Raw genomic sequence first — 25,481 nt, 5'->3', positions numbered from 1 at the left:
GATAATAGCATAGACCATAATTCTTTGGGTTTTTCTCTTGTTTTTTCAATTTCCCCTTTTTTATTGTTTATGTTTAACGCATTCTAACTGTGACAAGCTTTTTTGGTGCCTTTTTGGGCTTATTCATGTGGGGGGAGGTGGTTTCTCTCACTGTTTGTGGATAGACAGGTCCTTGAAGGGGAACTCCACAAAAACATAACTTAAAGGAAAACTATACCCCCAAAATGAACACTTAAGCAACAGATAGTTTATATCATATTAAGTGGCATATTAAAGAATCTTACCAAACTGGAATATATATTTAAGTAAATATTGCCCTTTTGCATCTCTTGCCTTGAGCCACCATTTTGTGATGGTCTTTGTGCTGCCTCAGAGATCACCTGACCAGAAATACTACAACTCTAACTGTAACAGGAAGTGTGGAAGCAAAAGACAGAACTCTGTCTGTTAATTGGCTCATAAAGCAAGAGACCTGCGGCACAACTGATGCAATTGATTAAGTGATCAGCATTTATTCAGCTTACAAACAAAACGGCAACGTTTCGGGCCTCCACTGGGCCCTTTATCAAGCCTGTTATTTGGCTCATGTGACCTAAAAAGTATGGTTTGTTGGTATGTTTGTGTGCACAGTGAGTCGGCCCTTATTTTTTAAATTGGCAATTTTCTATTTATGATTACCCAATGGCACATACTACTAGAAAAGTATATTATTACAAAAATGGTTTATTTACATGAAGCAGGGCTTTACACATGAGCTGTTTTATGCAATATCTTTTTATAGGGACCTGCATTGTTTGGGGGGTATAGTTTTCCTTTAAGCTATTTGAAAAGTAAACATAATTTCAAGCAACTTCTTGACAGTGCAATGCATTGTGGGTTATGTAGTTCCTGCATGCTGTCTGTAATAGCTGTGTTTAAGTCCCTCCTTCCCTGCCAGGATATGAAATGATGCAGAAAGAGAAGAACTGTTAAACAAGCTGGATTTCAACATTGAAAATAAATGGCATTTTATTCATACTTTTTATAGAAACAGGTAACTTTGATGTATATATTAATGGTTTCTGTGTTATGTTTTGCCTCCAATATATAAATGCATTAGCTCTTTGGAAACAAGTACAAGGTATATATTATTATTCTGCTTAGGGTACCAGAATATTGAGGGAATCTAACTGAATTCCTGCTGTGTTGTGTTTCTGTGTCATGTGGGCCTCTTTATCAAATTTTGGTTTGGAAGCCGGAGTTCTCCTTTGAGAAAGGTCACACTGTAGTGACTGTGATATTTAATTATATAGTAAATAAAGTACCCCCTTTTGTAAAATATAGGGATATTATAAGTTACCGAGGAGTTTCATGACCATATACAGGTCATGGAACTCCAAGGTAACTTCTAATATCCTCATATTTTACAACTGGGGGTACTTTATTTATTATAATACACAAATTTCAATGAGTCATGTGACAGAAATGACATCAGAACTCACCGTTTATAACTGATGACATCAGAACTCACCGTTTATAAGGATATAATTTACAGGATATTCATGGCTTTTGTGTATTATATATGTATATATCTGGTACAGTATACACATTGTTCTTTAAAAAAAAAAAACAATGATTAAATCAACAAGCAGGCCTTTCCGGCACATACACATTTAATTAACATGTGTCAATTTGCTCCTTTATCCTGTATAGCTTTATTCAAATATGCCGCCTGTGTCACCATAGCAACCACTCCATTTTTATCCAGCTTGCTTGCTTTTGCAGCCAGAATGCAGGGGACACAGGTTGAGAGCAGTGCTGCAGCTGGCCAAGGATAACATATGCTCGCCTTTAACAGGGATTTACAGAAGGGGGGAAAAGAATTCCAATGTGTGTCCTTTCCAATTTTCTGCACTGAACCGCAAAGCCAGACCTGTACAAAAGCAGCAGGGGCAGCAGTGAACTGATTCCTCTCGCAAAGGAGAATATCATGAGAGCAACCCAGCTGAGAATTAGGTTCTCCCTCCCCTCATGATAAAGGGTGACACGGTGAGTATGACAGAGGTGGGTATGCGGCCATGACGTATTTTCAGGAATGGGATGGAGAGGGGAACAGCTTTGCATTATGACACTTATAATCTATTGCCCAAGGGCATATGTGCTTGTTTTGTCAGCGTGGGAATAAGCGAGAAATGAGCCAGCCTGTTGTGTTTTGCTGCCAGAGCTACAGCCTGTCATTGCAAGTTGTTCTTTCCAAAGGAGGAATAAAAGATAGAAACCAAGCTGATTGATTATCTGTCAGTGGTTCTGGAACTGCTTGCCTTGCATGTTGGTTTAAACATGGCAACCTATACCCCAAGGTGCATGTTAATGCTTTGTTTAAATGACAGAGCTCATTTAACAACCACAAACATATCCAGTGGAAAGATGCTTGTGGATTATATACATATAGTCAGATAAGTAACACATAGTTACTTATCTGACTGGCAACAAGTAGCATTTTGCTTCTGACTGATAAACCTCAGATATTTTCTGTTGCACTGTTTAGTAGAGTATGTCTTGATCAAGTCTTGGCAAATGCCTCAAAGTAAATCTATGACCTTGGGCTCCTATACTAAAAATATATTTACATGTCCCTACATTTCATTATGCCATGTTATGTTGGGTTACCTTAAACCAAATTGAGAGGAATATTTGTGCTCCCAAAATCAAGGTATACAACATACTGACAATATACATGTTGGCTGAAGCGTGAATGTCAGCGAGTAAGTGCGTGTAACATGCTACTCTGTTTACTTTAACTAATTGCCGGAATACTCTTAAGGGAGAATCTCAACAAGTATGTTTATTCTCTAAAGAGAAATACATGGATTGCAAGAAGACTTAATGGTATATTCCTAACTGAAAGCTGTGCTGAGAGGCGGGAGTGAATGCTGTGAAGGGGAATGGGAGGAGTGTGGGCAGTAGATAATAAGGCAGACTCGGGATTCAGGTTCAGAAATGGAAAAAGTGATGCAGAGCAGAGGGTGAGGCAGAGGGAGGTAGTAAATAGTGATTTCCAGCCTAGGGATAAGAGAACTGGATGACACTGCTGCTGCTGATGCTGCTCTCTCTTTCTATGCTAAGCAACAGGGCAGCCAGCCCAGAAGCTCCCGCTAATAGCTGCTTGGATGGTGGAATATGCACAGCCCAGAATACTATCGAAACCCTATAACTTTCCAAACCTGAGTTAGACTTAGAAAAAGAGGACAACTGTTAACAGAGGGTAAGTGCCTTCATTCCTTGCCATATGGCTCTTTTTGTCATTGCCCTTCTTTTGTAATTGATATGTTTGGTACCACGTTCTAGGATCAAGAACTCATACAAATGCCTTACTTATGTGAATTGATTTTTTAAAGTCCAGCTGTTAATAGTGCTTGTCATAATTCTGTATATTCTTCACTCGGTAGTACCGGTAATTCACAGCAGTGTGTGAGCAAATCAAGGTTACTTTGAAACTTGAAAGGCTGAAATGTGTGTACATTGTATAAGGAGCAGTTGTTTATTTCACAGCCAGCCTGAAAAAAGCCTTATGTTTGATATTAAGACCAGCAAAGGAATTCCAACGGCACACAGGACTGTAAGAAATCTTCAAAATTTATTTCAAAGCGGAGTGCAATGCAACGTTTCGGGGAGTAAAACCCCTTTGTCAAGCATAGACACATTGTATTAAGACCACACATACTCACGCACAAAACATATTTAGCTGCCCCTTTTGCAATGTTTAATCAGCAGTTATGATTTTTAGAATCTAACATTAATGATTCTGAATATTCTTTACTGTAATGTGACAAGGAAAGTAAGTGTGGTGCTGTCATTTCATTTGATCTGGTTCAAGAAAGTCTATCATCTATCTATCTATCTATCTATCTATCTATCTATCTATCTATCTATCTATCTATCTATCATCTATCTATCTATCTATCTATCTATCTATTTGTCTATCATCTATCTATCTATCTATCTATCTATCTATCTATCTATCATCTATCTATCTATCTATCTATCTATCTATCTATCTATCTATCTATCTAATCATTTAACACACACATAAATATATAAAGTGCATTCTGCATAGTTATGCAAGTGGTATAATCAGCCATCTGCTTCCAAAGGCATTTTACATACGCTTCTAGTATTGAACTGAATGTACATAGAGGGATATACAATTTTGTTTGAGGAGCCTACCAATATATCAGATGGTATTATTAAATTTGTATTATTCTCCACATTTGTGTGCTTATACATGTGCAGGTATCTTGGGATTTGTCTGTACTTGAATCCTGTTGAAAGTCTGACCTGGAGTGCATTAATAATCATTTAATCCTATACATACATGTAATATTTTTAGACTTGGTATAGTTTATGCAAATTAACTTAAATTTTGGGAAGGCATTGTTTCTAAGTGGTTGCAGGTCCGCTGCCTTTGAAAACATTGCAAATAACTGGACTGCAAGGAGCATCACACGAAATGGCATTGTGGCTGATCCTCCTTTGACTGAAAGGAATGATAGAAAGTGTAGATGTAGTGAAATACAACCCTTCGCTGCTGGGTGGGAAGCTTCATGGAAAGCTAAAAGTTAAACAGAAGAAGATTAAACAGATTGCAGGCTTTAAGTAGCTTACTGATTCTGTGTTCCACGAAGTCCACGTGAGATCAGCAAAACACCCAGACTGTTTGGCAGAGACTTTCTGTATAAATTCATCGCATGCATATAACGTGTTCCTCCATACTGGGCTACATACACACTGCATGTTTTAATACCCGAGTTCTTAATAACAGGGTAAAAAAAATACTTTTATTAAAATGTGAACTATTTTATCATATTGCATTTTCTATGAGTGCTTACAAGTCAACAGTCATCGTTTCTTTATACTAAGCTTTACAACTGTGCCACAGAACAAAAGCATATACAGACCTTAAATTAGACAATAAGCAAATAAGTTCCCTGGCCAAGAATATTTTCTGAAGCACACAGCAAATTCTTACACTTATTTTGAAAATATATACTAGATTGTAGAAAAAACAATCGCATCTACAGTAGAAAACAAACCTTAAATTAGACAGAGTTGTTCCACACTATTCATATTATAATACATGGAGCATGCCACACTCAAAACATTAGAATAATAGAGATTACCGAGTATTCAAAGGCCATATGATAGCTAAAGGTCACTGCTCAAGTACTATTCTAGGTGTAGCATTTACCAAAACCATTAATGGCAAAAATTTTTTACCCACAATGCAGAATTTTTTTGCCAATGATTCCAGTGTCATTTGTGACCTTTCATGAATGGGATTTTTTGTGCAACTGAATGCAGGGAAAGTGTGCTGCATTCTTCTGCACCACTGACATTGCCATTAGAAGCAAACATATTTCTATACAGCATGTTTGAAAATATGTTTGGCCAATAATCACATCATCCCATATTTATGGCTGTATTGTAAGCAAATTGTAGAGCCCCCTCAACAAGTGGCCACTGGTCTAGTTCAGAGGCCAGGTTGGGACTGGTGGGCCCCAGGTCCAGATCAGCTCCCCCCCCACATTGGCTGCCAGAGTTAAGTAGAGGATGCAATGTCAACATAACGGGGCGCATGGGAGGTGGACATTGGGGGGGGGGGTCCTGTTGGCTGCAAGGAGGTTCCTTGGTTTCGCAACCCTGCCCCAGTCAGATGCTGCCATAGGCTGCATTACCTATTGTTTGGTTAGCACTTTTAATAAGAGACAAATGAACAGATTAACATAATGCACCATATAAAGAAAAAGGCGGGTTTTTAAAGTTTTATTTAGCTCAACCCAGTGCAACGCAACACATCCTTTTTTCCTGCTCTTAGGAAAGGCATCCATAATGCATACTAAAAGCAAATCCTCACTTTTTTACCTCTGCTCTTTATAGACATTAAATAATAGTTATCCTTAAATTATATTGAGCAAACACTCAAGTCATTGATCCCCTCCTTTTACTGAGACTACTCATTGCCTAGAACAGCACTAACAACACTACAACACCCTGCTCATATGGGTGGATTAGCTGCCCCAAACCTATTCTTATACTACTTAGCAAATGCCTGGTGGTGGTATGCACCAACTACACACAACGCTGCCACTACTCTAGAAGCACAGCTCACAGGCTCCTATGAAGCATTAAATGCTCATTATATAGTGGCACCAAAGGCCTTAATTCCACAACCCCTCTCATGAAAAATATAGTGCAACTCTTGAAGATAGCTCTGCAATACTTCTCTAAAAAAGAAATGAACATTCTGGCTGCATACCACTATGGCACAATCCTCCACTACCCCAAATGCAGACAATCCCTGATACTCAATCATGGGCCAAATATAAAAGTAAGTACCTTGGGAGCCTATCCTACAAAAATTATACATCAAATGGTTAGCGGACATCCCTCAGCTTACCCCACAAATTTGAAAGGATATTCTAGAATTTCACATGGCAGTGTTGATAAGTGCAAAAGACAAAATTATACAATTCATATGATTAATCCCATTATCCCTGATATCTGTCCGAAATGTGCTTTCTCCCCGGCCAACTATTTTCATATGGCATGGGAATGTCCGAACATCCGTAGGTTCTGGTCTAAGGTAATAGAGGAAATTAGTCGACTCCTAGCCATCATAAAACCCTTAGACCCAATGATACTCCTATTGAACCAAGTGGCAGAAACTGCCCCCACAGTGGCAGAAAGAGCCTTGCTATGCTTTCTATTTATACAGGCCAAAAGGTGGATTGCCCTCAACTGGAAATCTGGACGTTCCCCTAAGAAAAAACAATAGATAGAACTGTTAATAGCTCAATACCACTTTACCAAATAACATATATGGGAAGATGATGCCCAAAAAAGTTTGATAAAGTCAATCATTGCTGATCCATGACACACTAGAACCACGGATCTCTCCCCCACCCACACCTCAACCCCACAAAGGAACAACAAAACTTGCAATTGACAGGGCAAATTGTTTATTAGTTGAAGGGATACTGTCATGGGAAAAAAAATATTTCAAAATGAATCAGATAATAGTGCTGCTCCAGCAGAATTCTGCACTGAAATTCATTTCTCAAAAGAGCAAACAGATTTTTTTATATTCAATTTTGAAGTCTGACATGGGGCTAGACATATTGTCAATTTCCCAGCTGCCCCAAGTCATGTGATCTAAGATCAAAGAACAACACTCAATAGTACAAACCCATGTCTCACTGAGACACATTCAGTTACACTGAGAAGGAAAAACAGCAGCCTGCCAGAAAGCATTTCTCTCCTAAACGCAGGCACAAGTCACGTGACCAGGGGCAGCTGGGAAAATGACAAAATGTCTAGCCCCATGACAGATTTCAAAATTGAATATAAAAAAATCTGTTTGCTCTTTTGAGACATGGATTTCAGTGCAGAATTCTGCTGGAGCAGCACTAGTAACTGATTAATTTTGAAAAAATTTTTTTTCCCATGACAGTATCCCTTTAAGCATGACACTTAGGGGCAGATTTACAAAATTCGAGTGAAGAATTCGAATGTAAAAAACTTCGAATTTCGAAGTATTTTTTGGGTACTTCGACCATCGAATTGGTTAAATTCGTTCGAAGTCGAACGATTCGAAGTAAAAATCGTTCGACTATTCGACCATTCGATAATCGAAGTACTGGCTCTTTAAAAAATACTTCGACCACCTACTTCGGTAGATAAAACCTACCGAAGTCAATGTTAGCCTATGGGGAAGGTCCCCATAGGCTTGCCTGTGATTTTTTGATCGAAGGATTTTCCTTCGATCGTTGGATTCAAATCCTTTGAAATCCTTCGATCGATCGATCACAGGATTTGCGCAAAATCGTTCGACTTCGATATTCGAAGTCGAACGATTTTAGTTCCCAGTCGAATATCGAGGGTTAATTAACCCTCGATATTCGACTATTGATGAATCGGCCCCTAAGTTGTCTATACACACAAATATGAAAAAGGTATGGAATGTATTCGTATTATGCAATAAATGTAAAGATAACCTCAAACTAAATGAACACTTTGTCAACATAGAGATGTAGTCAGCTGAGTATGTTGTAAATCGCAATGTTCTAAATTTAATTTCTTTTCTGTTTTGTTTAATTATTCTTGACAATGACACTGAACAAAACATAAATTAAAACTCAATAAAAACGAATTTGAAAAAAAAATTATACTGTGCAAGCATGAAAAATGAAAATATACTGATCAAACGTGAAAAATTCAGAAAGTATTAAACAGAGTATGCCCATATTTCACGAACGGCACCCAAAATCCAGAACAAATGCTAGGCTCCCTGGTTTAGGCTCTTGTTTCTGCCTTTAACAGCCGCCTTTCACCTCGGGAGGAGTCCTCGGCTAATTGGATGCCGCCAGGTCTTATAAAGAGAGGAGCCAAGCGAGGGTTCTGGACGAGCAGAGGGGAATGATCGTTTAGCAAAGTCTTCGGGCAGAGGGTTATGGTACAAAGGGTAGGCAAAAGTGTGGTCAGAGAGACAGAGGTCAGCTCAGGCTGAGTTCAAGTCAAAGTCAGACAGGCAAGGGTCAAAACCGGATGATCAATCAGAATGGTCAGACAGGCACGGGTCAGATAACGGAGTCGGATAACAGGCATGGGTCGGGATCACAGAAGTCAGAGTAGTCAGGCAGGCAGGAGTCAAACAAAAGATTCAGATACAGAATAAACAGGAAACCGCACCCAGGAAACTACCAAGTAGAACGGGCATGGATCAAAGCTCCAAAGTCCCCTTAAATACCATTTAAATTTTGCACCATTGCGCAATTACGCCAGCGTCATTGCGCACAGAAAACTAAGGCAGAGAATTGCAGACAGCCAAAGAGGAAGCACCACTTGGCGGGCGTCCCCGCCTGCCCACTGGACCACCAGGGTGAGTGCTGCTTACACCATACCTGAGAAATATTACACTGAGTATTTGAATCTTGAGCTCGGACTTACAGTAGGGTTATAACTGGTGTGTCACCTCATATTGGAACTGAGCAGCTCACCTTTAGCAAAGCATTTGTGCAAAATATTTTTTCCCTAATGCAGTTCATTAAAAAGGAATTGTGGTATTGAACAATGAAAATGAGGATCGAGGCCCACCGCGATTTTTCCCGGTGTCCCCCCGGCCCAGCCGACCCTGTAGATACAGATATGGTATGCGTTATCTGGAAAGCTGCAAATTATTTCCCATAGAGTCCAGTTTCATTAAATAATTCAATTTAAAAAAAAAAAAAAAAATATATATATATATATATATATATATATATATATATATATATATATATAGAAGTGACTATACTTTTTTTTGTATAAGGTTAGACATTAATCTTACATTTTTGGATGTCATAAGATATCTATGGTCTATAAAAGTTTAACTTATGCCTTATTTTGAACATTCTCAAGATCTGCCTCTAAAAAGTGCTGTATGGTTCATTATAGGTGGCGTTATACACATACAGTACTGAATATCAAGCTTGTATTTATCTAGTTAATTAGTTATGAATGCTTGTGTTTCCTTGAATATACTAGTTAGTGTATAGGCTGTTTTTTTACTTCACTGGCTACATTGTAGGGATTTCTGAAAAGCCATAACAAAACAGTGCCAGAATGTTCTCTATTGATTCAGCTAAGCTTTCTCTGTGTTCCCATTTCCAGAATGCCTATCCATGTGCACCTTTACTTTTTTTTTTGTTATGAATGCCAGCCTATGCAGTCACTTCACAATCCACAGTAAAGCAGATACAGTACATATAAAATAAAAGACTTGCTGTTCTAAGGGATGAAACAAACCAACCTTTTGTACAGGATACAGATGGGGTAGGTTTATAAAATAGAGCTTAATAAATAAAAACTCACCCACGTTCATTTCATTCCTATGGGATTTTTGTATTTATCAGGTGAAAGTTAGAACTCACTATTTGATAAATATGGCTTTAAAAATCCCATAGCAATGAATAGAAAGTGGGTGAGTTTTATTTATTAAGCTCTAAATTCACATGTTGATAAATCTAGCCCCTTAAACGAATGGGCAGAGAAATGCAGTAGGTTTTTTACTGCCCTGTAATTAGTGTGTAGTAGTGCCCCTGTTGAACTGAAAATAGTGTATTTTCACTTAGTCTGTCTGCATTTCTAAAATAGGCAGTATACAGTATGTGTTCTGGAAAAAGCTGCACGTAGCAAAATGTAACAGCATCTAATTAATGATGTTCCCATAGCTGGGATGGAAATTTCCAATAGTTCTCTAGACTGTGACAAAAATATCTAAAAATGCATTTTATCAGTGTCAGGGAGCCGGGAGGTCCCTCCAGGGAGGTAGTCGGGATCGAGGAGGAAGCCCTCTTGAGGGAGCAAGGTCGCGGTGTCAAAAGGGTTAATAAAAAGAGTAGTCAGGATCCAGGCAAGAGTTCAAAGGCAGGCAGAATATTAGCAAAGTCCAAAAGTCCAGGCAAGAGGTCAGCAACTAACAGGAACAAGATATATCTTCAACAAAGCAGACAGGAAACCCAGGAAACTTCGCAGGAATGAATCCTATACTTGGGCGCCATTCTGGCGTCTTGGTAAGGCTTTTATATTTGAATTTGGCGCCATTCCGACGTCATCGGCGTCCTTGCGCCGACGTCGACGCGCTGACGTCATCGCGCCGGCGCCGCTACCCACGTGGCGGCCATGGGCGCCGCCATTTTGGAAGCGACGCCGGCAGGGAAGGATGCGCCGCCCGGAGCTCCTGGACCTGCTCCGGGCGGCGATCGTGACAGTACCCCCCCCCTCACGGGGGGCCTCCGGACCACCAGGACTTGGCTTCTGGGGAAATTTGCACTCAAAATTTTTTTATTAGTTTCACAAAACGAAAAGAAAACAAAACAAAATAATACGCAATCACATAGTGGACAGCATTCCACATAAAGCCACATAAACATTGCATGCAATACAATATTAAGAGCTTAAGTTATCACAAAATAATCGCAAAGTGAAACAATGCCACACAATCTCCAATTATTGAAGAATAGAAAAAAAAATAAATAAATAAATAAATAAAACAGATAAGAGAGGAAAAGAAAGAAAGAAGGAAAGAGTTCAGAGAATAGGGTCCCCCACACATGTAACAATAAACACAGGGATGTACACAGAATATCTTTCAAAGATCCATTATAGAGACAATGCTATAAAAGGAGCTGTGCAGTTGCCACATAGCTAATCCACGGAGCCCAAATTTCCGAAAAAGCCATCCAAGGTTCCCTGAACACGAGCTGAAAGCTGTTCCATGACATAGATAGCCTGTATTTTCCGCAAGGTCTGTTGCCATGCTATGACTGGGGACAACCAACTAATAGCCAAACTCCATTTAGCAGCCGAAAGGACATGCTTAGTTAACTGCCTGGACCGTTTCTTCAAAGCTGTGATTGGATGATTATGTAAGAGCTCCCAGGGGTTCAGTGGAAATGAAACGGAAAACAGCTCTTGTAACAACAAATGTACCTTAATCCAGTGAGCTTGTGCAATAGGGCAATCCCACCAAACATGAACCAAAGTACCAACATCAGGACAACCCCTAAAACACAAAGGGGAGTGTACAGCAGAAATTTTGTGCTTCCTTTGTGGGGTCATGTACCATCTAGTAAGAAGTTTATAAGAGAGCTCCTTAGTCGCCACATTTTCAGAAACTCCTTTGGTGGATGCCCAAATTTTATTCCAGCCATCCCCTTGTAACGGAACCAACAAGTCACGTTCCCAAGCAGCACAGTACGCAGGTTGTGAAGCAAGAGTAACCCCCAGCAATTGAGTATAAAGTAGAGAAATCATCCCTTTGGCCAGCGGACAATTATGACAAATGGTTTCAAACACCGTTAGATCCCGAGAAGCCATATTCTGTATCGTGGACTGCACAAAGTGCCGAACCTGGGTATAAGCATACCGATCTGCCTCCGTGAAATCATAAGTATACTGAAAAATCTGAAAAGATTTCATATTAGTCGTGCTCAAAAGGGATCCAATAGAGACCAGATGATGCTGTGTCCATTTTTCAAAAGCTCGGGATTGCAATCCAGGAGAAAATGAGGGGTTGCCCACTATTGTTTGCATAAGAGAACCAGGTTTGCTAAGTGAATAATGAAACTTACAAGAGTCCCAAATTTGTAGAGAATGGCGAACAATCAAATTAGAATTCGGGTATAGAATTCGAGCCTTACGATCCGACCAAAGCAAATTAACTGTTGAAACTGGATGACAATCCAACGATTCCATTTCGACCCAGACAGTTGAAGAGGGAGTGAGCTGCCATTTAACCAATTGCCCAATTTGCGCCGCCTTGTAATATAGCGAAATGTTTGGAACACCAAGTCCACCATTGCCGGGTTTCCGCTGCAACACAGTAGTGGAGAAGGCTTCTGGGGAAATTTGGAGTGGAACTCCCTCACCAGACGAGGAGCATGGACATCAGAGCGTCCTTCCTAGGAGCATTCTTCAGGTCCAAAGCCTTTCCACTTGATGAGGTACTGAAGAGAGCCCCTGGAGATTCTGGAGTCAAGGATCTTCTCCACCTCATATTCTTGTTGACCATCCACAGAGATAGTAGGAGGGGGAGGCTGGACAACGGAAAAGCGGTTGGAGGTAGCGGGTTTCACCAAGGAGACATGAAACACGTTGGGAATTCGCATCTCAGGGGGAAGCTGAAGTCTGACAGCCACAGGATTGATCACCTCCGAGATGGAGAATGGACCTACGAACCTCGGACCCAATTTAGGAGATGGTACCTTCAACCGAATGTTCCTGGAAGACAACCAAACTTTATCACCGACCTTGTAGGGAGGAGAGGGTCTACGTCTACGATCTGCAAACGTCTTATGAACCAGAGCACTCTTCTCCAGGTTTGACTTGGTTGCAGCCCAAACAGCAGACATATGGGCTGCATGGTCATCAGCGGCCGGAACATCAGACAACACAAAATCTTGTGGGAAGGCTTGAGGATGTTGACCATACACCGACATAAATGGGGACCTTCCAGTGGAAGTGTGGCAGGCATTGTTATGAGCAAATTCTGCCCACGGGAGGAGATCAGACCAATCATCTTGACAAAGGGAAACGTGGTTCCTCAAGAACTGTTCCAAGGCTTGGTTCACTCGCTCAGCCGCTCCATTTGTCTGGGGATGATAAGCTGAGGAGAACTGAAGATTAATACCCAGATCTTTGCACAGGGAACGCCAGAACTTTGCCGTGAATTGGGACTCTCTGTCAGAAACGATCTCGGCCGGGAAGCCATGCAGGCGGAAAATGAACTGGATGAACAACTGTGACAACTCCACTGCAGATGGAAGCTTCCATAGAGGGATGAAGTGGGCCATCTTGCTGAAGCGGTCAATGACAACCCAGATCACGGTGTTCCCACTAGAGGGAGGAAGTTCAACAATGAAGTCCATTGCCAAATGCGTCCAAGGACGAGAGGGAACAGGCAACGGCTGTAGTAACCCACTGTGGCGAGAATGGCTGGACTTGGAAGTGGCACAAACAGTACAGGCAGAAACAAAGTCTTTAACATCTTTACGGATTGTCGGCCACCAGACTAGACGCCGTAAAAGTTCAAGAGTTTTAACAGGACCAGGATGTCCCGCTTGTTTGGAACTATGAGTCTGTTGCAGGATAGGCAGACGAAGCTCAGGTACAAAAGCCATTCCGATGGGGGTATCAGGAGGAGCAGAAGATTGACCAGCCAGGATTTGATCAGCAAACTGAGGGTACAATGAAGCGATGATCTTGACAGGAGGAATAATTGGCTCTTGTCTTTCAGGAGAACAATCCACCGGAGAGAAACTTCGCGACAGAGCATCAGCCTTCCGATTCTTGGAGCCAGGGCGATAAGTCAAGATAAAGTTGAATCGAGAAAAGAAGAGAGACCACCTTGCCTGTCTGGGATTCAGCCTCTTGAGAGACTGAATGAATTCGAGATTCTTATGATCGGTGTAAATCGTGACTGGAATCAAAGAACCTTCAAGGAGATGACGCCACTCTTCTAAGGCGAGCTTGACAGCCAGGAGTTCTCGATTTCCTACATCATAGTTATGTTCAGCAGGAGAGAACTTCTTAGAGAAATATGCACACGGGTGCAGCTTTCCATCAGAGGGATGCCTTTGGGACAAGATAGCTCCAGCTCCAACTTCAGAAGCATCCACCTCAATGAAGAAAGGTAACCCCGGATCAGGATGGCGGAGAACCGAAGCGGAAGTGAAGGCATCCTTCAGAGATTGAAAGGCTTCAATGGCAGATGGAGGCCAGGAACTGGGTTTACCCCCTTTTCGGATGAGGGCCAGGATAGGAGCTATACAAGAAGAGAACCCCTTAATGAATTGCCGGTAGTAATTGGCAAAACCAATGAATCTCTGGATCGCCTTGGTGCTCAGCGGAAGGGGCCACTCTTGGATTGCGGACACTTTAACGGGATCCATCTCGAAACCCTCTGGAGAGATGATATAGCCCAGAAAAGGAATCTTGGACACTTCAAATACACATTTCTCCAACTTGGCAAAGAGAGAGTTCTTCCTCAAACGAGAGAGTACTTCCTTCACCTGGGAGCGATGGCTTGCAAGGTCCTTGGAGAAAATCAGGATGTCGTCTAAGTATACGACCACAAACTTCCCCAAGAGATCCCGGAAAATGTCGTTCACGAATTCCTGAAAGACAGCGGGGGCATTGCAGAGACCAAAGGGCATTACGAGGTACTCATAGTACCCATCACGAGTGTTGAATGCTGTCTTCCATTCGTCACCTTCCCGGATGCGGATAAGGTTGTACGCCCCACGGAGATCCAACTTAGAGAAGATTTTAGCCCCCTTCAGTTGATCGAAAAGTTCAGCGATCAGAGGTAAGGGATACCGGTTCTTAACAGTGATTTTGTTTAGACCCCGGTAGTCAATACAAGGACGTAGGCCTCCATCCTTCTTCTCCACGAAGAAGAATCCAGCCCCTGCAGGAGAAGTGGAAGGGCGAATAAACTCCCGCTGTAGATTTTCTTGAATATACTCTTTCATGGCAGAGGTCTCTGCTGGGGAGAGAGGATAAGTGCGACCTCTAGGAGGCATGGTTCCAGGCAGGAGATCAACTGGACAATCGTAGAGATGATGAGGAGGGAGAAATTCTGCAGACTTTTTACAGAAGACATCAGCGAACTCCTTGTAGAAGGAGGGAAGCGTCTTCAAATCTGACGAAGAAATATTCACCCTCTGGATGGGTTCAGCAGGAAGGCAGTGCTGTAGACAGTAAGGACTCCAACGGGAAACCTGCCCCGAGGACCAATCAATAATAGGGTTGTGCAGGCGTAACCAAGGAAGCCCCAAGACGACTGGAACAGAAGGACAGGAAATAATCAGGAACGATAACTTTTCTTTGTGTAAAGTCCCAACCTGTACAGGCAATTCCCCAGTCGTCATAGAGATAAACTCGGATTCAAGGGGTCGATCATCAATGGCGGTTACACGAAGTGGAGGAGTCAATGGAAACAGGGGAACATTCATGTGCTTGGCAAAGAGAGCGTCCATGAAATTGCCGGCAGCTCCAGAGTCAATAAAAGCAGAGCCAACAATGGTCTTAGAGGACAGACGGATCTGTAAAGGCAGAAGAAACCTATGAGAGTTCTCTTGTGACTTGGGAGTAACACCCCCTACATGGGTCTTTGCAAGGTTACCTTGAAGAGGAGAACTCTGAGGCTTCACAGGATAGGAGTTGGCAAAGTGAGATTGACCCCCACAGTAGAGACAAAGTCCAGCCGTACGTCTCCGGAGTTTCTCCTGTTCAGAGAGACGAGCTCTTCCGATTTGCATAGGTTCCTCCGGAGGAATAACAGAAGGCTGCTGGGAGGTAGGAGGTAATAGAGGTCTTTGAAAGCGAGGAGCCAACATGGATTGAAATTTCTTGACTCTGTCCCTATCAGCTTGATGTTCTCTCTGACGAGTGTCCACCATGACAGACAAAGCAATGAGGTCTTCAACCTGCGTGGGTAATTCACGGGAGACCAGGTCATCCTTGAGGCGGATAGAGAGACCATTGTAGAAGGCAGCATGATAGGCATCATTGTTCCAGCAAGTCTCTGCAGCGAGGGTACGGAATTCAATGGCATATTCCGCAACACTGCGATTTCCCTGGCGGATCTGGAACAGACGAGAAGCAGCGGTCGCCACCCGACCAGGAGCGTCGAACACCGTCCGGAATTCATGAAGGAAGGCTTTGGAATCGTCAATTAAGGGAGACTCCTTCTCCCAGTGCGGAGATGCCCACTCGAGCGCTTTCCCCGCCAAACGAGTAATTACGAAACCAACCTTTGCTCGTTCAGAGTTAAATTCCGCAGGTTGCAGGGCGAACCGAATCTGGCACTGGTTCACAAAACCACGACAGGCTTGAGGGTCGTCACTGTAGAGAGGCGGTGCAGGAATTCGCGGACCAGAAGTGCAGGATTGTGTAGCCATATCAGCAGCAGCTAGCGTGGGCGTTGTCGGCGTTGGAGTAGTCGGCGTGAGCATGGATAACTTTTCCAAGATCGACTCCAGTGTGCGTCCGACGTAATTTTGCCGAGCTTCGTACGCCTCCATGCGGGTATGCAGACCTCGAAAGGCCGTGCCGAAATCTGGCTGAGCTTCCTCAGTGGGATCCATGGCCCAAGTATAATGTCAGGGAGCCGGGAGGTCCCTCCAGGGAGGTAGTCGGGATCGAGGAGGAAGCCCTCTTGAGGGAGCAAGGTCGCGGTGTCAAAAGGGTTAATCAAAAGAGTAGTCAGGATCCAGGCAAAAGTTCAAAGGCAGGCAGAATATTAGCAAAGTCCAAAAGTCCAGGCAAGAGGTCAGCAACTAACAGGAACAAGATATATCTTCAACAAAGCAGACAGGAAACCCAGGAAACTTCGCAGGAATGAATCCTATACTTGGGCGCCATTCTGGCGTCTTGGTAAGGCTTTTATATTTGAATTTGGCGCCATTCTGACGTCATCGGCGTCCTTGCGCCGACGTCGACGCACTGACGTCATCGCGCCGGCGCCGCTACCCACGTGGCGGCCATGGGCGCCGCCATTTTGGAAGCGACGCCGGCAGGGAAGGACGCGCCGCCCGGAGCTCCTGGACCTGCTCCGGGCGGCGATCGTGACAATCAGAACTTCAGTAAGGCCTGCAGACACGATATAGCCAGTGGGGCTAATGAAGCTCAGTGTGGTGTAAATATCTCAATAACAGGTGAGAAGAGACAGGAAGCTTTTTTTAATCACCGAAGAAATATATGGTATATATTGCAATCATTGCTATAATCATGGCATCTCAAACTTAATTCAGATATACCAAATGTATCTCTCTGCTAGACTGCCTTTAAAATGACATGTCAGCATAATGAAAGCTTTGAAATCAGACAGTGAAAAGAAGATCCTGAAACCCTGAGGCTAACACATGAGCTACCAGCAGCAGAGGAGGGTGACATTTTTATTTAGGAAGGTTACCATAAAAGGTTTCCAGTGGAGAATTTATAATTATATATCAGCATGTCTCATTTTCTGGAAACTACGCCTCCCTAAAGCTTAATTCTACACCTATGCCTACATGTTGAATTCGTTCTGGAAGATACGCCTCCCTAAAGCTTAATTCTACACCTATGGCTACATGTTGAATTTGTTTGTGTTGTTTTGAACATGGTCTAATTATACTAGTGTAATTTGCCCCCCCCCACAAAATGTAAGTAGCTCAGTGACAAATATTTTATGTGGTTAAGCCCTTGAAGGGAACACGAGTCATATAATGGTAGCCTGAGTTTATTATATACACGAATGCTCCAGCCTTAATACTAGGAATAAGCATTAACAGTAAGTAAAGGAGCCGACTGCATAGTATAGAGAAGATTTACTAAAAGTTGGTAAAATATATTTCCATCTTCTTACCCTTTCCTGTATATTTCCTGGGGAGAAAAATTAGTTTTCCTCAAAGTCTACTGTGATTGGTGACAAAATTGCCCATGCAAAAATGAGTAAAGATGTTCTCATTTGAATGAAGCTCTCTTGTAAATGTTTATTATAGATATTTCTTAATGAAAGCAATATGCAAAAATTACTTGCTGTACAAACTCAATTTACTGAACTAATGTTGTGGTACAGTATATACAGGTATGGGACCTGTTATCCAGAATGCTTGGGACCTGGCTTTTTCCAGATAACGAATCTTTCTGTAATTTGGATCTTCATACCTTATGTCTACTAAATATTTATTTAAACAGTAAATAAACCTAATGAGCTGGTTTTGCTACCAGTAAGGATTAATTATATCTTAGTTTGGATCAAGTACAAGGTACTGTTTTATTATTATAAATAAAAAGGAAACCGTAAAAAATTGGATTATTTGGCTAAAATTGAGTCTATGGCAGATGGGCATCCCATAATTCGGAATTTTCTGGATAACAGGTTTCTGTATAATGGATCCCATACCTGTACTGCCCCTTTAACACAGGGCTATGAATTGACTTTACGCATTGTCATGCATTCCCAGGTACGCTATATGGAATAAAAGTGTTTAGGTTATAATGTTTAGTTTTGCTCTTTATTGTGTTCTATGAAATATGAATTGAACTTATCTTTTTTTTTTTCTTCTTTTTCTTTTCTTTACTTAAGCCTGAATGAAGAGGATTCTACTATTGAAAGCTATACATCTGAAGTATTTTTAAAGCTGTTAACACAAACCAAGGACTTACAAAGCATGCCCGTATATTTGGTCTGACTTCATAAAAACCCCTGAACCTTTCTTGGAGATTACAAGATGAATCTTCATAAAAACTCTGCTGGGGCTATCCTTGAAAGCTGCTGTTTAAGAAAATCATGGTCTGGTTATAGTCAAAAGCATCCCTTTATCCACAAGAAACTGAGACTTATTCGAATACTGGGTCTTCTTATTAGCATAACAGCCATTAGCACTCTTTCATTTACAATTGTTGCCTTTTTTAGTAAAGACAATTATAGAAATGATGTAGCCACTGTTACAGAAATCCAATCTCTGCCACGAAGGTATCTGCGAACTCTGATGGACTTTCCCGAGCAAATCCAAAATGACACCCCTGGTTCGGGGGATTCCATGGCACAGAAAACTAAAGACAATGAAACTGAAGGCCATGCATCCAAAGGAGAATACCCAGAAGATCTTTTTTCTCTGGAAGAAAGACAGAAGGGTGCTGTTATCCTCCATATATTTGGGATGATTTATATGTTTATAGCTCTAGCTGTAGTCTGCGATGAATTCTTTGTTCCTTCTTTAACGGTAATCACTGAAAAACTGGGTATTTCTGATGATGTGGCTGGAGCAACTTTTATGGCTGCTGGTGGCTCTGCCCCTGAGTTATTCACATCATTAATAGGAGTATTTATTTCTCATAGCAATGTTGGAATTGGGACCATAGTTGGATCAGCAGTGTTCAATATCCTCTTTGTCATTGGTATGTGTGCTTTATTCTCCAAGGAGATACTAAACCTGACATGGTGGCCACTTTTTCGAGATGTGTCATTTTATATTGTGGGCTTGATTATGCTCATAACATTTTTCTTGGACAATTTTATCCAGTGGTGGGAAAGTCTGTTGCTGCTGGTCACCTATTTAATGTATGTTACCTTCATGAAGTACAATGTCCAAGTAGAAAACTGGGTGAAGAGGAAACTCAACAGGAACAAAGTTGTTAAGGTACCATCAGCCAATACCGACGGAAAGGTTGGTTGCTTTTGAAGATGTACATTTTACTACATGATTTATTTCAGACATTTACAGATGCGGCAGACCATATTGGTCAACTTGGCACACATAAAGTACCATGAATTCGAAAGCATTTGATTGACTGCCAGATGGTTAGATAAGTTATTTTACATGTGTGTGTGTAATACTCAGGAGATACAATTAACATTTAATTGAGAAAAATAATACATTTCTTTCAATAATTGTTTTCTTTCTCTTAAAATTCCATAACTGATCCCAATGAGATCCACAGTGCATAATTCGTAATCTGAAATGCCAGTTTAAAGGGGGAGCTCAGGTTTGCACATTTGCACCCTGTTGCCAAAATGAAGTGCAAAGACTTAAGGCCCCCTATGAATACAGTGCTGCTGGTGTATTAGATTTAAGTCTGTTATAAAGGGGACACTAAATAATAAGTTGAGCAATTTTGTTATTTTGCATACCTGACGACGACACCTGCTTCCTAAATTGACAGTTCTGTTTAATTCCATGTTATAATTTCTTAATAAATGCTAGCAGCTCTGACTGAGCTTTAGCCATTACCTTGATCCAAGCTGAATAAGCTTCAGTTTTCCATTTCATCACTCCATTACAAATCAGGGACCTGGAATAATACTGTCAAAGAGTATATTTTCAAACTGCATTGTCTTAGCTTTCATCCAAGGACATAGTCTATGACCTTACTGTATGCACCCATCAAGGCAATTTGTGTTGTGAGACATGATCCCATGGTTTATTTTCTGAACAGCGACTTCAGTTACACTGAAAGGGTTACCAACCTAACTTGAAAAAAATGATGCTTGATGCCAATATTATTAATAGGGAATAAAAACAAAAGTATAGGAAGTTTGGTATTTTTTTTTCACAAGAAAAACTGGCAATGACAACCCCATTCATTTTAAACAAAAAAGCAAAAACATTCCTTTACTATTGGGTTTCATTGTCTTTAATATGCATTACTTTTTTTAATATTTTGTTCTTCTGACGTCAGTCTGGAATTTAAACTGTTACATGGTACCTATGGAAGATGAATACCAAAAGGATCTGAATGAACAAATTAAAAAAATGTAAGAATAATTCTGCTATCTGCTTGGCAAGCTTTACTAACACCAGATAGTATCTTTAACATTGCTGATTAAAAATATGAAGAATAGAAAGATCTGCATAATACTACTTCACCCCCCCAGTGGGTACATATAGAAAATACTTATACATCCCCATATGATGCATCCACTTACTTAGGTTGCCTAAAGCTCACAGGCCGAAACATATGAGCCCCTGTCTTCACCATTCTCTTACGTTGTGGGATAATCCCGTAGCTCAACAAGTTCTGTCAATATTATATACTCCAGCTGCTTCAATATTAGGAAACCCCTTATTCCCACTGGGGACTTCTAGAAATCAATTTTCATGGTGGACCCATAAAAACCTTAGTACGGTAAAGTCCTTAATTACACCAAGGAGACCTTATACTTTGGAGGGTCTTAAAGAAAATTTTCAAATGCCCGAATCTGAGTGTTTTTGAGCGCTTCAAATTCTCCATTTTATTAATGCATGTTGGAAAACAGGCCCACCCTATGAGAGGCTCTATTCCTTTTATGAAAAATGGTGTCTAGGGGGAATTTCACCGCAAGGAGCTATTTCTCTCTTATATAAGCAATTTAAAACTCCACCCCAAATTCTAGAAGTTAAGGCATGGGAAACAGATATTGGGCATTTTCTCACTGAACAAGAATGGTTGAAGACATGGGATAATAATTGGAGAAGTTCTATTAACACAGTTATGTTGGAAGCAGGGTACAAAGTATTGTTTAGATGGTACATGACTCCTGCTCGGATAGCTAGGATTTATCCACATGCTAATGGTAATTGTTATTGAGAATGCTGCTTCATAGGCACTATGTACCACATTTGGAGGACTTGCCTGAGGGTATTGAGGTATTGGATTAGGATCTATACTGTGATCTTCTCTGTTTTAGGTGTCAATTTGAAAAGGCACCCATATGTTGCTCTTCTGGGAGTGGTTCCTGAAGGGATATCTAAGTCCCAAAGTCGCTTGTTAAATAATATCTTACTAGCATCCAAACAAGTAATTGCTAAGTCATGGAAGTCACCATATTTTAAAGTGGAATGGGTAAAAGCTAAATTAGATTGGATTTTCACTAATGAAAAGATTCTGCTTAACCTGGCAGCCTTGGATAGATTATAGGTATAATGGGTCTTTACCCAATTACCTCCTGCCTTTATAGTAGTTCACAGATGTAATGGGGGGTGTTCTGGGTAATCGGATGATTGGAGGGGTTCATGCTATGTTAGCTTTTCCATTCCTCGAGGGTAAACTTAATGTGCAAAACTTTATGACTAGTTCATTTATATCCATATAGCTAGCAATGTGATACCAAGAGACACAGGTTTTTCTTTTATTTATTTTTTTTAATTACATTTTTTTTTTTACTTTTTGGATTTATCTTATGGTTATATCTTTGTTGTTTTACAAAAATTATGTCATGAGAATGTCTGTTAACAAGAGATATTGTAATAGGGTATTACCTATGACTTATGAATCATATTGGACACATTGTCTCTATTGTACTGTTTTTTCTTGATGATGCATTAATAAAAATATTGAGAAAGAAAAATATGAAGAATAGAAAGGCTAATCATAGAAAAAACAAAACAGATGCATACAGCTTGTCAGACAAGCATGAGCAAACAAAACATTCTGATATCATTTGTATTACTGTAAGACGTGATGGGATGAAGGAAAAAGAAATAAAATAAATGTTATTTAAAATGCTACCAAAGAAATTTACAACTCCCCTTTAACCCTTTAAGTGCCAAGAACGTAGCTCCTATGTTCTTTTAAAAAAGGCTTTAAGTGCCAAGAACGTAGGAGCTACGTTCTTTACTAAGTCAGCGCTCCCTCTGCACGCGCAGCAAAAACAGCGTGCAGAGAGGAGCGATCAGCGCCACAACCCCCTAGGCAACGAGCTTACCTGCAGCAGATCGCCGATCCTCGCCGACACCCTTCTCCAGGAGCGACACAGACGCAGCAATAGCTTCCTTGTCGCAGGACCCGGACCTCACGTGTTCCAGCACCGCCCACGCACTTCCTGCTGCTCTGACTCATCGATCCTGGACCCTACAGCTCTGAAAAGGACCCCCTTCATCTAGATTTCGGTAAGTGCCCCTTTTTTTTTACTTATTTAGTACATTTACAAGCATTTACATGTACACAATGCACATATTAGTAAAAGTTTTTTTTTTTGCTTTTCTGACTTTTCTGATTTTTTTGATTTTTCACACTTTGGCACTTATTTACACACTCACATACACATATGCACAAATGTATACACTTTTTAGAGCTGTACATCCATGCATACACAAACACACACTTATAGGGGTTTTTTGTATTTTTGTTTTTTTTTAGCTCTTCATTTTCAAGTTTCCCTCTTGTTATTTCCCCAAAAAACGTTAGATTTCATAGCGTGACTACTGGATCAAGCATTCTGACCACTAACCACGCTGTCAGAAAAGTTATTTTGTTATTTCGTTGATTTTCCTAATTGTATTTGATTTTTTGTGATTTTTATTGCAGTTTTATGCTTGCATTGTTTTTCCTTGTGTCATTTTTTAGCATCGTTTACACTTTGATCATTTGGGGTAGAAACACATTTTTAGCAATTCTGTGTTCGTCAGAATGTGTACTTTACAAAAATATATGGTTTTGGGGGGTCTTTGTACTGTTAGGGGGTCTTACGGCACATTATATGCAGTCAGGGATGCTATGTTCACAGAAGGCGAATTGACAGCCGAGAAAATTCTTATGCACTATTTTCATTTGGGGTCCGCACGTGCCCACCTGCTTTGGTATATCTATGCATAATGGGCATCAAACTGTTCAGTAGACTCTTGGCGTCAATATTTATGGTGTTTTCTAATTGTATGTAAGAAATTGGGTGAGATAAATGCGACCAACTGCAATATTTTTAGGCGATTTTCAGAAATATCATAAAAACTGCTGCCTTTAGCGTTGCTTTGCAGTATGTACGTTTGGAGTAGAAACACAGTTTTAGCTAATTTTTATTCGGCAGAATGTGTACTTTCCAAAAATATATGGTTTTGGGGGGTCTTTGTACTGTTAGGGGGTCTTACGGCACATTATATGCAGTCAGTGTGCTATGTTCACAGAAGGCGAATTGACAACCGAGAAAATTCTTATGCACTGTTTCCATTTGGGGTCCGCACGTGCCCACCTGCTTTGGTATATCTATGCATATTGGGCATCATACTGTTCAGTAGACCCTTGACGTCAATATTTAGGGTGTTTTCCATTTGTATGTAAGAAATTGGGTGAGATAAGTGCGACCAACTGCAATATTTATAGGCGATTTTCAGAAATATCATAAAAACCGCTGCCTTTAGCGTTGCTTTGCAGTATGTACGTTTGGAGTAGAAAGACAGTTTTAGCAAATTTTTATCTGGCAGGATGTGTACTTTCCAAAAATATATTGTTTTGGGGGTCTTTGTACTGTATGGGGGTCTTACAGCACATTATATGCAGTCAGGGATGCTATGTTCACAGAAGGCGAATTGACAGCCGAGAAAATTCTTATGCACTGTTTTCATTTGGGGTCCGCACGTGCCCACCTGCTTTGGTATATCTATGCATATTGGGCATCAAACTGTTCAGTAGACTCTTGAAGTCAATATTTAGGGTGTTTTCCATTTGTATGTAAGAAATTGGATGGGATAAGTGCGACCAACTGCAATATTTTTAGGCGATTTTCAGAAATATCATACAAACCACTGCATTTAGCATTGCTTTGCAGTATGTACGTTTGGAGTAGAAAGACAGTTTTAGCAAATTTTTATTCGGTAGAATGTGTACTTTCCAAAAATATATGGTTTTCTGGGGTGAACGTAATTTTTTGTACCTTTGCCTGTCACAAAATGCTGTATATGTGCTGATTTTGCAGTATCTGGAATTACAGAACTCGTATGGGGTGTCTTCTTTCTGGGGCCCCTATATGCCACATACTTAGGTGTACCTATGCATATTGGGTATCATACTGTTCAGCGGACCCAGACTTTCAAGTTTAGGGAGTTTTATCTTGGTATATAATGATATGTAGGAGATACAATGCTTTAGAGTTGGAGTATTGAGGAGATTTTTGTATATGTCATAAAAACTGCGAAATGTAGGAAAGCTTTGCTGCTTGGTAATTTGGAGTAGAAAGACATGCATACCCATTTTAGATTCGTCAGAATGTGTACTTTCCAAAAGTATATGGTTTTCTGGGGTGAACATGCATTTTTGTACTTTTGCCCCTCATAAAATGCTGTAAATGTGCTGATTTTGCAGTATTTGGAATTACAGAACTGTCTTCGTTCTGGGACCCCTATACGCTACATACTTAGGTGTACCTATGCATATTGGGCATCAAACTGTTCAGCGGACCCTGGGCTTTCATATTTAGTGTGTTTTATTTTGGTATATAATGATATGTGGGAGATACGATGCTTCAGAGTTGCAATATTGAGATGATTTTCGGTAATGTCATAAAAATTGCCAAATGTAGGAACGCTTTACGGCTTGGTACTTTGAAGTAGAAAGACATGCATACCCATATTAGATTCGTCAGAATGTGTACTTTCCAAAAATATATGGTTTTCTGGGGTGAACATGCATTTTTGTACTTTTGCCCCTTGAGAAATGCTGTA

The 25,481-nt window shown here is 40.8% G+C and overlaps 1 protein-coding gene across 4 annotated transcripts in view; it reads left to right on the top strand.

The window, feature by feature from the left end:
• The first annotated feature begins 1,746 nt into the window (after positions 1–1,746).
• LOC108695376 (sodium/potassium/calcium exchanger 2) overlaps positions 1,747–25,481 on the top strand; it is a 130,418-nt gene continuing 106,683 nt past the window's right edge. Inside the window, exons 1-3 of one of the 4 annotated variants that reach the window (XM_041563630.1) lie at positions 1,747–2,028; positions 3,112–3,244; positions 18,653–19,736. In XM_041563630.1, coding sequence (XP_041419564.1) covers positions 18,798–19,736 — 939 coding nt within the window. In that variant the 5' untranslated portion in view covers positions 1,747–2,028; positions 3,112–3,244; positions 18,653–18,797. Of the gene's footprint in view, positions 2,029–2,905; positions 3,245–18,652; positions 19,737–25,481 lie in introns of those variants that run through there. The other 3 variants (XM_041563625.1, XM_041563637.1, XM_018223854.2) reach the window with 3 other exon arrangements.

Source organism: Xenopus laevis, chromosome 1L (genome assembly GCF_017654675.1).
Source record: "Xenopus laevis strain J_2021 chromosome 1L, Xenopus_laevis_v10.1, whole genome shotgun sequence".
NCBI lineage: Eukaryota > Metazoa > Chordata > Amphibia > Anura > Pipidae > Xenopus > Xenopus laevis.
Note: the sequence above shows the minus strand (reverse complement) of the source record. Positions and strands in the feature narration are given on the sequence as shown.